At 38.7% G+C, this 13117-nt stretch overlaps 2 protein-coding genes across 2 annotated transcripts in view; both read right to left on the bottom strand.

The window, feature by feature from the left end:
• VTA1 (vesicle trafficking 1) overlaps positions 1-1983 on the bottom strand; it is a 44112-nt gene extending 42129 nt beyond the window's left edge. The window contains exon 1 of the mRNA XM_066248359.1: positions 1829-1983. Coding sequence (XP_066104456.1) covers positions 1829-1940 — 112 coding nt within the window. The 5' untranslated portion in view covers positions 1941-1983. The remainder of the gene's footprint in view (positions 1-1828) is intronic.
• Positions 1984-10443: 8460 nt separating this feature from the next.
• Positions 10444-12753, bottom strand: GJE1 (gap junction protein epsilon 1). The gene is made up of 3 exons (XM_066248404.1): positions 12571-12753; positions 11385-11567; positions 10444-10872 (listed from the first exon to the last, which is right to left on the bottom strand). Exons 1-3 carry the CDS (start codon positions 12607-12609, stop codon positions 10477-10479), a joined length of 618 nt encoding a protein of 205 aa, XP_066104501.1. The 5' UTR covers positions 12610-12753; the 3' UTR covers positions 10444-10476.
• Positions 12754-13117: the final 364 nt, after the last annotated feature.

Raw genomic sequence — 13117 nt, 5'->3', positions numbered from 1 at the left:
ATTTCAAGTTCATTTGTGGTAGGACAGACAGGCAGCAACTACAGGAGAATGTCACAGTCTTTATTTTATTTTAAATAAAAGGGACTGGGGCAAGTTTAGAAAGAAATGACAAAAGGGAGAGGGCTCAAGGATAATGACGTGGAAATAAAGGGTCCCTGGGAAGTCACAAAGGTATACAATACAGAGCCCATGAATAAGGATTAGTTTTAGACAGGAATCAGAGCTCCTATTTAATTATTATAAGAGATTAGCAATTTGTCCATATCCTATCATTTTTCTCCTTGCTCTAACCACTCCATTTACAATGGCTTCCTTGATCTGACTTCAAGCAGCCTCAGGACATTTGTGCTTGTTATTCTGTGTATGGAGAAAAGAAAATACTCTTTCTTGGATGCAGCAAAGCCTGCTTTTCATTTCTTTCAAGTATTTTCTTAGACATGAATTCAGTGAAGCAGTTACCAGACTATTTTAAAGTGAGATTGCCTCCTTGCTCCCTAGCACCCTGTTCCCAGTATTGTCTATTCCCTTTCCCTGCGCTATTTTTCTCCATAACCTTCTAATATTCTACACAACAGACTCATCTTACTGTTTCATCTTCCCACCCTATTTTATGTAAACGCCATGAATGCCCGGTGATGATTGATATAGGTAGAAATTCAATAAATACGCGCTGAAAGAATGATAAATGGTCCTGCTTGAGGAATCTGAAAACAAGTACAACAGAAATAATGTTGTAAGATTTGAACAAAAGGAGGTAAAGCCTAGGAAGTATTCAACTTACTGACTACAGAAGAGGTGAGTGACATTTGAGCAAGGTCTTTAATCATGAGGACTCTACCAACCGGAGGAAAAAAGGTAGAGATTCCAAGGTGAGAACAGGGAGGTTGGAAATGGTCTTGCACACGTGAGAACTGAAAATGGGTACACATGGAGTATGGCAGGGATGACAGTGGATCAGAGATATTAGCTGACCTTATTCACAACAGAGGACACAGTATGTTCGGCTTAACTCTAAAAATCCTTTTTAGAAGCTTCCTACTTGCTGGGTTACTTTTTTGCAGTACAGTTTGAGTATGGAGTATAAATAAAGTTGACATAACACTACTGGAACAACTCTCCACTGCAAAGAGAAAAAGTACGATTATAAACAGCACAATCTACTTGAGAACATTGCTACCAAACTCTCAACCCTAGGCGTTAGGTCAAGACTAAAATTCTTACTGATGGGAGAGCAGTTTGAATGCAGAAGTAGGAACGGTCAAATTTCAATGCTTGTTTTTGTCGCAGACCCTCTCCATTTAACCATTTATGAGCTTTTAAACTGCCCTGTATTTGTCATAATCAACCTGCACTTACTAGTATGTTTACAAAAAGTCTCTATTCCTTCTGTACTTATCACTACTGTCTTTGAGATGCTCACCTTCGATGCTCCAATACAATTACTCAACTACTCAGGTTATTTTCAAGTATTGGAGATAAGAGGCTCTTGTGTGTTGACACAAAAAAGACAAAACAAAAGCAAAGACAAAACCCACCTTAGGTCAGTGTGATAATGAGGCCAGGTAGTATGTTTAGGAATATGTAAGGGCCAAACAGGAGAGACGGTGGACACTATGGTGCTTTTGGAATTCTGCCTTTCTGGGACCCGCGACGGGACCCTGAGAGGAGGTCATGATCCCTAAGGGGGGCGGGGCCCTACACTTGCACCGGGCAGGCCAGAGGTAGAGCTCACGTCTAAAGCCACGGGGGCGGGGCCTGCCCCAAGACCAAAGAGTGGTGTGTGGGCCCCGGAACCAAAGGGAGGCCGCGGCGACTCGGAAAGACTCACAGTAATAGGCCACAACAGGGTCCCGCTTGTCATGCTCCTGAGCCGTCCTCAGATGATGCTGTATGCTCTTGAACTGTGGGGGAAGCGGAGGTAGCGGGGCAAGCGCAGCCATCTCCACTCCGAGACTCACCACTTCCTACTCCCGCGCCACCGACACTTCCGCTTCCGCCGGTAGGTCATGCGCAAGAGTGCGCAGGGCGAATCCCGCCTACTCTTCCGTTGCTCAGCAACAGCAAGTCAACTACGGATTCCTAGCAGGAACCACATCAGTGTTCTTGGCTCCTGTGAGTCTGAGAGACACCAGCACTCTCTGCTGGTAAAAAGGAGAGTTTTTGTTTTCCGGTTTTTTTTGGTTGGTCACCAACCCCCTTTACCCTTTTTGTGGCAAAAGGAAGAATAGAAAAGGAAAAACAAAAAGAAAATAATTATTGTTGATTGGAAAACCGGATAAAGTTGTGAATTGCCTTGGAATCATTTAGGAATTACCACTTCCAATTCCTCAGGTTTTATAGTGTCCATAGAAGATTTTCTGATCTTATAACTGTACGTTCAGTTTTTGCATAAGATGAAATATGATGTGTTTAAACTTTTCAATTTCTATCTTCTATATTGACACATTGGATAAAGTAACCGGCAATTTTCTTCAACTTAAAGAAAACTGACCTTTCGTTCTGAATTGGATAGTGTATACTCTAGTGAATAAATGATCTGTAGGTCATTTATTTTTAAAAAATGAATAATTTACAAAGTCTTTGGACATCTGTTGGTCAAATAAGTTTGTAAATATGATATGTATGTTTGCTCGCTTATAGTTTGCATTGTGTGGGGGGACAGGCTGTAAACAGACCAGGTCGTTATAGACTAAGGCTTAGTTTTAAAACTAAGCTTTTCTCCACACCCTTGACTGTTGCGTGATGTGGGGTGGTGCACTCTCATGAGGAATCCCATTATGCCTCAGATAAGTGACTTTGTATCAGAGACTTCCTTGTTTGTATATTGGACTAAAGGTTTGGATTTCTACACTATAAAGTAGGGCAGATCAGGAGCTTGCTCTCTCGGTTCCTGAGATTAGCATTAGAGAGGAGATCAGAGAAAGGCCACGTGGAGGAGGCCAGGAGAAGCAGCCAAGATGGCAGAGTGCTGAAGGAAAAGCCAGTTTGTGCAGAGTTTGTGCAAGGAGAAGGAAGGAGATGGGGAACAGAGGTGAGTAAGTTTGATGAGCTAGAAACCTTTGATTCTAGGAAACTCGGATAAGTCAGTAGCTTTGTGAGTACTGAATGAGTGGGATTTGGAGCCCAGTTAACTGGCTTTACAGTTATTCATAGAGGTAAATAAAGTGAAAGATGATTTTATGGAATAGAGAGGTGTAAAGCCAGTAGCCACGGCCACCATCACAGCCACCTGGCCCATGCAGGTTCGCATTGGATTTGGACAGATGGTAATGAAACAATGGAGACAAAAACTGGTGGGCCATCATCTTTAATCCTAGCTTGCACCTGGTGGGCAAGTAAAACATACACTGGGCTCCAAATCCCAATCATTCAGTGCTCACAAAGCTACTGACTTATCCGAGTTTCCTAGAATCAAAGGTTTCTAGCTCATCAGACTTACCTCTGTTCCCCATCTCCTTCTCTCTGCACAAACTGGCTTCTCCTTCAGCACTCTGCCATCTTGGCTACCTCTCCTCTCCTCCACGTGGCCTTTCTCTGCTCTCCTCTCTAATGCTAATTTCAGAAACCGAGAGAGAGCAAGCTCCTGGTTGCCCCACTTTATAGTGCAGAAACAAAAACCTTTAATACAATATATAATATAAACAAGGAAGTCTCTGATACAAAGTCACGTATCTGAGGCATAATGGGATTCCTCATGAGAGTACACCACCTCACATCAAAAAGTGTGTGAAAGGTTTAGTCCCAAAACCAAGCCCCAGGCTACAAGGATCCTGCCTGCCCACAGCCTGCCCCCAACACACAATATAAGCACGCCCATCTCAAGCAGGAAGGGCAACCAATACCATCACCTGGTGACGGGCTTCCATGTGGGCAGCGTCATCTTTAACAAAGTGAGCATAATATATTTTATCTGCCCAACAATAACCTTCCTTATTTATTAGTTTCATATAACTCCACACTTTTGACAGGTCATCTTAACTATATTTTTATTGAAATCACACAATTTCCAAGAAGCAAGATCTCAAACTCTGAAATTTTCATCAATCTACTATTCTCTAATCAAGACTAAACTGTCTCCAACCCCTGACGAAGCTGCTCTATGTCTTTATATTACCCTTGCTCTTCATCTTTTGTCTATTCTTGTTGACAGAGTCCCCTACCTTACTCTGGGTCTGTTTTTTTTCACCCAGCAAGAGGCAGTTCTGTAGTCTCCCCAACATCAGCAACATGTTTCCTACGATGTGAGGATGTATTTGCTATGAATGAATATTTTTCCTTTCCCTACCACCAAATTCTTATGTTGAAACTTATTCCCCAAAGTGATAGTGTAAGGAGATGGGGCCTTTGGGAGGTGATACATTTCTACTGTTTATATGCTACCCAGTTTGTGGTATTTTGTTGTAGCAGCCCTGAACAAGTATGATTTCTTGCTCTTAATCCCATTATCCTGACTTTCTAGTCGATAGTTGCTGGATTGGTAGAGAAATTAATGAAACAAAGCTCAGTAGGGTAATCATAAATGTCTTTTCTCTGTCCTTATGACTTCTTGTGTATTCTCTTTGTATTACTTTTTAATTCTCAACTGCCATTGTCTTAAAAATCACCTCAGAAGTTATTTATTTATTTATTTATTTATTTTGTGAGATGAGGGGAGGATAGATAAGGACAGACAGCCAGGAAGGGAGAGAGATAAGAAGCATCAATCATCAGTTTTTGTTGCGACACCTTAGTTGTTCATTGATTGCTTTCTCATATGTGCCTTGACCATGGGGCTACAGTAGACCAAGTAACCCCTTGCTCAAGCCAGTGACCTTGGGTCCAAGCTGGTGAGCCTTGCTCAAACCAGATGAACCCGTGCTCAAGCTGGCGACCTCGGGGTCTTGAACCTGGGCCCTCCTAATCCCAGTTTAACGCTCTATCCACTACACCACCACTTGATCAGGCTATCATTATTCTTGAGGATGGAGCTAGAATCTTGGCCACTGAGGAAAAGGTAGAGATAGAGGGTAGGAAGAAGAAAAGGGGGAGAATCCAGAACTGACAAGTGTTTTGATGGAAAAAGTTATATCCTTTTCACCACTCCCTGGATTGCAGTATATGATCATCTCACAGTCAAACTTTCTGTTGCAATTGTAGCCACAATTATTTAATTAAAAATACGGTGGCAAATGACAGGGCTCAACCTATGTGATCATGGTAATACATATCAATTGCTGTATATTTTGGGTACACTGTATATGGTAGAAATTTGGTTTTCAGTATAATTAGACTCACATTCTATTAGTGTAACATCCCCTAAAATAAAGATGGTTTTTCCTTAATAGTTCCTGCAGAACACTGAAAGAGAAGACCCTAGTGACTTGGCCACGTCTGTTTATACACTCATGGCTGGGACAGGTTTGGAGGTAAAAATTTCAGTTTATTTTTTCAACATAGGTATCTTGTTTTTCTAGCACCATTAATTAGTTTGGTGAATTAAAAAAAAACCTACATATTTGTAAAGCTATTTCTGAAATAGTCTTTCTAATATAGTGTTTCTGTAATCAACATACCCAAGCTACACCAACCTCACTCTGTTTCAGTTATTGTACCTTTATAGTAAGTCTTGAAAGTATGTATGTACTTTGATTCCTCTAATTTTATTTTGCTTTTTCAAAATTGTGTTAGCTATTCTAGGTCTTCTGTATTTTCATATATGTTCTTAAAACATCTTGTTAATTTCTACAAAAGCTTGCTGAGATTCTGTCTGGAATTGTATTGCAACTACAGATCAAACGTCATAATTTTGGTTAATAAATTATGGCAGTCTTAAGCAAAAATAGCCTCCATCATTTTCTATTCAATAATATGTAAGAAGATAACTTAGGCCCTGACCAGTTGGCTCAGCAGTAGAGTGTCGGCCAGCATGTGGAAGTCCTGGGTTCAATTCCCGGTCAGGGTACACAGGAGAGGTGACCATCTGCTTCTCCACCCCTCACCCCCTCTATCTCTTTCTTTTTTTCTCTCCCTCTTTTCCTCCTGCAGCCATGGCTTGAATGGTTCAAGCAAAGTTGCCCTGGGCACTCAGGATGGTTCCATGGTCTCAGCCTCAGGTGCTAAAATAGCTCCGTTGCTGAGCAATGGAACAGCGACCCAGTGGTGGAGCGTGGTACAGCATTGCCTGGTAGGGGCTTGCCAGGTGGATCCCAGTTGGGGCGCATGTGGGAATCTGTCACTGCCTCCCTGCCTTTAATTTAATAAGAAAAAAAATGATAACATAATTTTTCATTGGGCTTTTTGTTTTGCTGAACAATGTACTATTTTTTTTTTCTTTCTGAAGCTGGAAATGGGGAGAGACAGTCAGACAGACTCCGGCATGCGCCCGACCGGGATCCACTCGGCACGCCCACCAGGAGGCGATGCTCTGCCCCTCCAGGGCGTCGCTCTGCCATGACCAGAGCCACTCCAGCGCCTGGGGCAGAGGCCAAGGAGCCATCCCCAGCGCCCGGGCCATCCTTGCTCCAATGGAGCCTTGGCTGCGGGAGGGGAAGAGAGAGACAGAGAGGAAGGAGGGAAGGGGGGTGGAGAAGCAAATGGACGCTTCTCCTATGTGCCCTGGCCAGGAATCGAACCCGGGTCCCCCACATGCCAGGCCGTCGCTCTATCACTGAGGCAACCGGCCAGGGCCTGAACAATGTACTATTGATAAGCTATGAATGTTTATAGGAGGGAAAGGAGGGTGGGGAGGTAGAAGAGGGTAAAAAGGGACAAGTGGTGATACAGGGATTTGACTTGGAGTGATGAACACCCAATACAGTATAAAGATGATGTATTATGGAATAGTACACCTAAAACCTTTGTATTTTTATTAACCAATGTCACCCCAATAAATTCAATTTTTTTAAAAAAGAGCTCATTCTTGCATAACTAATATTTAGCACTTCATTGGGTCATTACTGTTCCAAAGACCCTGGCAAAATACAACATTCAACCCCAGGTTGTTCTCAGGCTTCTGCTAATGAAGCTGTGCACAGAAATGAGGCCTCTGAGAGAGGCAGCAGAAGCAGGGCGAGTAGAGCCGTTAGTGGCAATACTCAGAGCCGCCAGCCAGACTCCAAAGAGAGAGCCCACATTTCTTTTTTTTTAGGATATTCTATATGAGTTATTGTTTAGTCAATCAATACAATATATTTTCATTTTGATTACTAAATTACGACAGTCTTAAACAAAAATACCCTCCATCATTTGCTGTTCAATAATATATAAGAAAATAACTTAATTCTCCATTAGGCTTTTTGTTTTGCTGAACAATGTACTATTGATAAGCTATAAGTTATATTGTTTTATGTCCTAAAAATACTAGCTTTTTTCATTAATTATTATGTTTATATGCATTCACTGCTTGAGTCAAGGTCAGGCTTATTAAGTGATTAAAGATGATTTTATTACAACAGCACATACTCATTTTATTCTAAAAGAATAAAATGCATAAACAGAAATAGCTTTTATTTTCTCTTGCAATTTATAAAATTAAGTTATTTTGTGGATATAAAATACCAATAACTCATTTGAGGACCATGCTACCTTCTGAATAAGCCACATACCTGCTCCTTAAATGTGTCAAAGTGAGAACACATCTTCATGCTATAGTTCTAAATAGTATGTATTATTCAGAAATTCAGAGCTGTGTGCTACCAATCCTCAGATAGTTACTAATGTAATGAAATCATAGAATAATACATCAGTAAATAATTTAAAAGATTGTCCAACCACACCTCTCCATTCTGTGTATATCTTTACACATAGTGGTATATATTTTTAGTTTAAAGAAACAAATGTATGAGGGTTCGTTTTGTGGCTTACAAATGTCATCCTTCTGCCTGTCAGTTGAATTAAAGTCCAGTAAAGCCATGGAGGCTAGATTTTGCAAGACAGACTACTAAAGAGGGGTGCACTGCAAAAGAAGGCAGCTTTAGAGATGTATACAAGGTCTTTAACTTAGTCTTATTCAATGTAACACCTTAAACATCTTTCCAGGAAAAGAAATAGTGGAAAGGATTAAAAGGGAAAAAAAGCCAGATGCATGTAGGACTGAAAAAGTTGCTGTTCCCAACAGCTAGGATAAAAATATCTTACAAAAGAGTATAATTTGTCAATATTCTAAAGTGTGAATCAGAATAAGAATAATTCAAAGTGTTCATCAATGAGTGAGCAATGACATTAAAGGAGGGTTTATTGTGAATTTTTGAAGGAGTAATTGCTGAGAAAAATCCTGAAAGGTAAACTAGGAGAATATCTGGTGCCCCCTTTTCCTTCTTTGCTTGGGTGCAGAAAAGACCTGCTTCCTGTAGCTACAATAATTTACATTGTAACCATGAGTGCACTGCACTGAATGATTGCATTCCCCTCAAATTCGTATTTTGAAATCCTAACCTGCAATGTGATAATACTGGGAACTGGGACCTTTGGGAGGTGATTAGGCACCAAGGTGGAGCACTTATGAATGCCTTTGGTGTTCTTATAAAAGGGAACCTAGAGAGCTCTCTTACTTTCTTTCCACCAAGTGAAGATACAGTGACAGATGTGTAACCCAGAAAATAGTTCTCACCAGAACCTGCCCATGCTGGCACCTTGACTGCAGAGATCCAGACTTCAGAACTATGAGAAATAAGTTTCTTTTGTTTATACGCCATTCAGTCTGGGAATTTTGTTATAGCAACCCAAATGCACTGAGACAAAAACTCTACCAGTTTGAAGATGGAATTCAAGATTGTCAGAATGATGGAAGAATAATTTTTCTGAAACACCAAAGGAGGATCTGATAGTGCACTCGGATAGAGCATTGCTTTAGTAATGGGGCACAATTAACCCTTCAGGGAGGGCTACACTGGTCCTACCTATCACATCTTAAAAGAAACCAGAAAGGGTCAACCGTGTCCAAGTAATTTAACTATGCCTCAGAATAAAGTTTAAGTGCACTTATGGGAAGATAAAAATATCCAACATCCCACATGGTAAAACACCCATTCCGGCATCCAGTAAAAAATTACCAGCCTTCAAAAAGGTGCAGGGAAGTATTATGTGTTATGTGTGAGGGTTGGTGGAAACAGAGAGCTGTGCCAACAATAAAGTGTGCATTATCTATAAAGAATTAAAAAATAAGAATAAGATGGACTAAACATTGTTACTCTTTATTATTAGAAGTAGGGGTTACTGATTCTAGACAAAATGAGTGAATAAATAATAAATGTTCCTTCCTTCAGGGTGGGCTATTTCCACCACCCCCACCCTCTTGTAATGCCACTGAATCACCCATTGGAATATAATCTCGTAAAGATACTAAATCTTAGTTATCATTGTATATAAATTTTTAATGCAGTAAATGATAAATAATAGATACTCAGCAACTATTTTTGAATGAAGGCAAGCTGAATTTTCTCCTGTGTACTCATATGGAGAAAGCCTCAATAATTTAAAAACCCTAAATCTAGAAATTCATGATATTAAACATAGGTTGACTAATAATGAGGAAAAGACTCCATATTTGACCAATTCTACTTATTTCCCTAAAAAGACACTAGTTTAAGGCAGGCATATATAAAAATTTTAAATGACATTGAATGAAGATGATTATTGGAAAGGCAGGCAGATAAGAAGAAACGTATTGAATTGATATAACATTGTCTTTGAAATAATTTCATGGTTATTTAGAAAGTCTAACTTACTATGAATGTAATTTTCCATTCAATAATCTTCAATATAGAAGCAATAATATATATCTATGAGCACAGAGGTTTTATTTTTTCAACAAGAAACAAGAAAATTTTGCACAATATTTTTATACCATTTTTTATTTATCAAGCGCACATATTGCCATATCATTTAATATTTAAAATGTCAAAAACACAGTAGAGTATAAGTATTAAAAGTATAATAGCTCCATTTTAAGTTAGTGATGAAAATATGGAATGACTCTGAATAATTAACTTACCACTTTTGTCCTTAATAAGTTATACTTCGCATGACTGCGAATATAATTATATTCTCAAAGCTTAAGCTACATGGTTCAGTGAAAAAGGAAATGAGCTAGGAGATCGGGATCCTTGTCTAATTGTAGGCCCATGCATTAACTTCCCTGAGCCTCAATTGCCCACCCTGTATAAAAAGAATAATAAATGTGTCTCTGTTCACAAAACACTGTGATTGATAAAGATACTGCATGTGAGGAAACTCAGTAAAAGTACTATTTAAACATGAGTTAACTTTAGTTCTCTCTGTATTTCCAATCATGACAAAACGAAAATAAAATGAAACATTGGCTCAAGACTCCCTGCCTTAAAACTGAGCATTGTATTTTATGTTAGACATATATTTTAGACACACTGAGGTAACTTTAAAGAATAAATATTTGTTTAAAACAGAGATAATCTTGAATAAGGTAAAAATAAAGTGATTGGTAAATAACTGTGTCATGACAGTAAGTAATTAACCTTTGGGTCACTGCTTAATTAGAAAACATAATCTTCTAAATATGATCTCAAAAACCTCAGCAACACATAATACCATTGTAATTACAGTAAATGTATACATTGCAATGAGAAAAATGGTCTTCTCAAAGTGTTCTGGTACCATGCATTTGATGAAAGTATATTTTTTCTCAAGAGATCCAGCATCACACAGGTAGAGAGGCTTGACTTGCAAACCAAAGAGGTGAATCTGAAGCCAAAATGCTATCACCTCTAGACTAATTCTTAATACAACGGAGAGGATATAAATCACTGTGTAGATGGGCTTTTGAAGAATACATTCTTGATTAATGCTTTTACATGCAGCGTAAAGATGGAAAGTAGCACCAGGAACCAGGACAATCACCAGTTGTAAGGCCCAGAACACCTAAAGTATGTCAGAAATATCTTAGTCAAATCGATCAACATAAAAACTAAAATACACTAAACAAATTTTCAAGATTTTCAAGAGGGGCTAACTTTAGAATTTTGAGTTTCGTCAGTCTTTAAAGCAATAAAAATAATATAATGAAGGCAGTAATGTGAGCATATCTCTTAATTAATTGTGAAAATGTAGTCATATTTTACTGTCATTGCCTACCAATTACTAATAATGAAGTACTTTATTTTAGTAGCTACCTAATTTCCATTTTCTATTTATAGGCCTAGGCCCTAGAGTGTAATTCTAACATCAGTAGAATGTTGGAGTTGGAAGAAAATCTTCAACCAACTCAATTTAATGTACCTGAAATAAACAGCTAGTTAAAAAAGAGTAAAAAAAATCTAGGAATAATACCTGTTAAGGTATTCTTTATCTTATTATGACATTAGTTGACAGTTAAAAAAATTTTTTTTTTCTCTGGTATAGAGTAAGGTTTATGAGTACACAGAAAAACTTACTTGTGGAGTGATTGGCCTGAACTGATTGTAACAGAAGAGGTTTATTTCTCTCTTGTCTGGATCACAGCTGAAGTGCAAAGCCTCGTTTCCGTAGACTGCAAAGCCTAATACCCCAAGAAAGAACATTCGGATGGATCCAAAGAAAAGGGTGTGGAACTGACCAATCACAGTTGGAGGCTTTACCTGGTATAGTTTTAGGAGAAAAAAATATTTGAAAACAAATATTAAGAAGGACATTTTAAAGGCTTTTTTTCTCTTTTTTCTTTTTCTTTTTTATGGAGACAGAGTCAGAGAGAGGGATAGATAGGGACAGACAGGAATGGAGAGAGATGAGAAGCATCAATCATCAGTTTTTCGTTGCGACACCTTAGTTGTTCATTGATTGCTTTTTCATATATGCCTTGACCGTGGGGCTACATCAGACCGAGTAATCCCTTGCTTGAGCCAGCGACCTTGGGTCCAAGCTGGTGAGTTTTGCTCAAACCACATGAGCCGCACTCAAGCTGGCGACCTCGGGGTCTTGAACCTGGATCCTCCGCATCCTAGTCCGACTCTCCATCCACTGCGCCACTGCCTGATCAGGCTAAAGGCATTTTTTAATGTCACATTTTTAAATTAAGATTCATAAAGTTTTGAGTCAAGAAAGAACCTTAGAGATCATATCAAACCCAAATAATAATCTTGCATTATGAGATTCCTCACCCCTTTTACTCTGAAAATATGAAGTACAATAGTCAAATAGTGACTTGTTGCTAATCAAATGTATACATTTGGAAATTTAAAATGCTTTAAATTCAATTAATATCCCTAATCCTCTGAAATAAAATCAAGAAAAACTTAGAATATCCAGGACCTCTGTTAGAAAATTAAATAACAAATCCAATATTAAACTCATAGTGTACACACTATCTTAAAAACCAAATAATGTTTAGTTAGTTATCATTGTAGTATACTTTCTACTTCTTTGTTGAATTGCAAAAGAGTGAGCTACTTTAAAACACCAATAGCTAAAAGTACTTCCTGAATTATTTTAGTTATAGTTTTAAATTCAGAAACTTTAAAATATATGGTTAATATTTATATTATTTTTCATACTTCTGATGGAACTTATTCATCAACCCAAAAACCAGTTTAAAATACACAGACAGGACACATATAATATGTTCATTATTTGTATAATACTTACACATCCTTCATAGAAGTTTTTGATGTAATTTAGAGACATGTCTCAGGAGATGTTATCCTGGCATTCCTGTAGGTTAATTCTTAATTCGGGCCCACATGGCCAGCTTGCTTCTGCCAGACTCAAACTCAAATTGTGTCATGACTTTTACAGCAGAAATCACTTATCCCTGCAAATTTTTCTCCCCTCCTCCTTTTCTTTTTTTCTTTCTTTCTTTTTTTTTTTTTTCACAGATCTCTGGGGCCCCAGTCAACTTTCCTATCTCTGTCCCAAAACAAAACAAACACAAAGAAACAAAAGCCGAGGGCATGTGGTCAATCTAATAATTCCGCACTGTCAGCAGAGCCAGCCGGACGGGTGCCAGCAAAGCAACAGGCCTGCCTGACAAGGGCTCTGAGCACCCAGTGCCTCCCCGTGACCTGAGAATTGCCTGCGTGTAAATCAACGACTCTGACTTAAAGTTTTCTTAAAAATGTCATGACTGTATTTGTTAACTGGCTTCCATTTACGGTTGTTTGAACAAATAACTTCATGGAAAATATTCCTGATT

The sequence above is a fragment of the Saccopteryx bilineata genome, chromosome 12 (assembly GCF_036850765.1).
Source record: "Saccopteryx bilineata isolate mSacBil1 chromosome 12, mSacBil1_pri_phased_curated, whole genome shotgun sequence".
Classification (NCBI taxonomy): domain Eukaryota; kingdom Metazoa; phylum Chordata; class Mammalia; order Chiroptera; family Emballonuridae; genus Saccopteryx; species Saccopteryx bilineata.
This window is presented reverse-complemented; position numbering and strand designations above follow the sequence as displayed.

Bases quoted from the DNA above. Each gene is read 5' to 3' on its own strand.
- GJE1 (XM_066248404.1), bottom strand. From the start codon at position 12,609: ATGTCTCTAAATTACATCAAAAACTTCTATGAAGGATGT. The intron at 11,568-12,570 runs GTAAGTATTATA...AAACTATACCAG, and splicing joins AAAACTTCTATGAAGGATGT to GTAAAGCCTCCAACTGTGAT. The intron at 10,873-11,384 runs GTAAGTTTTTCT...GACATACTTTAG, and splicing joins TCAGGCCAATCACTCCACAA to GTGTTCTGGGCCTTACAACT.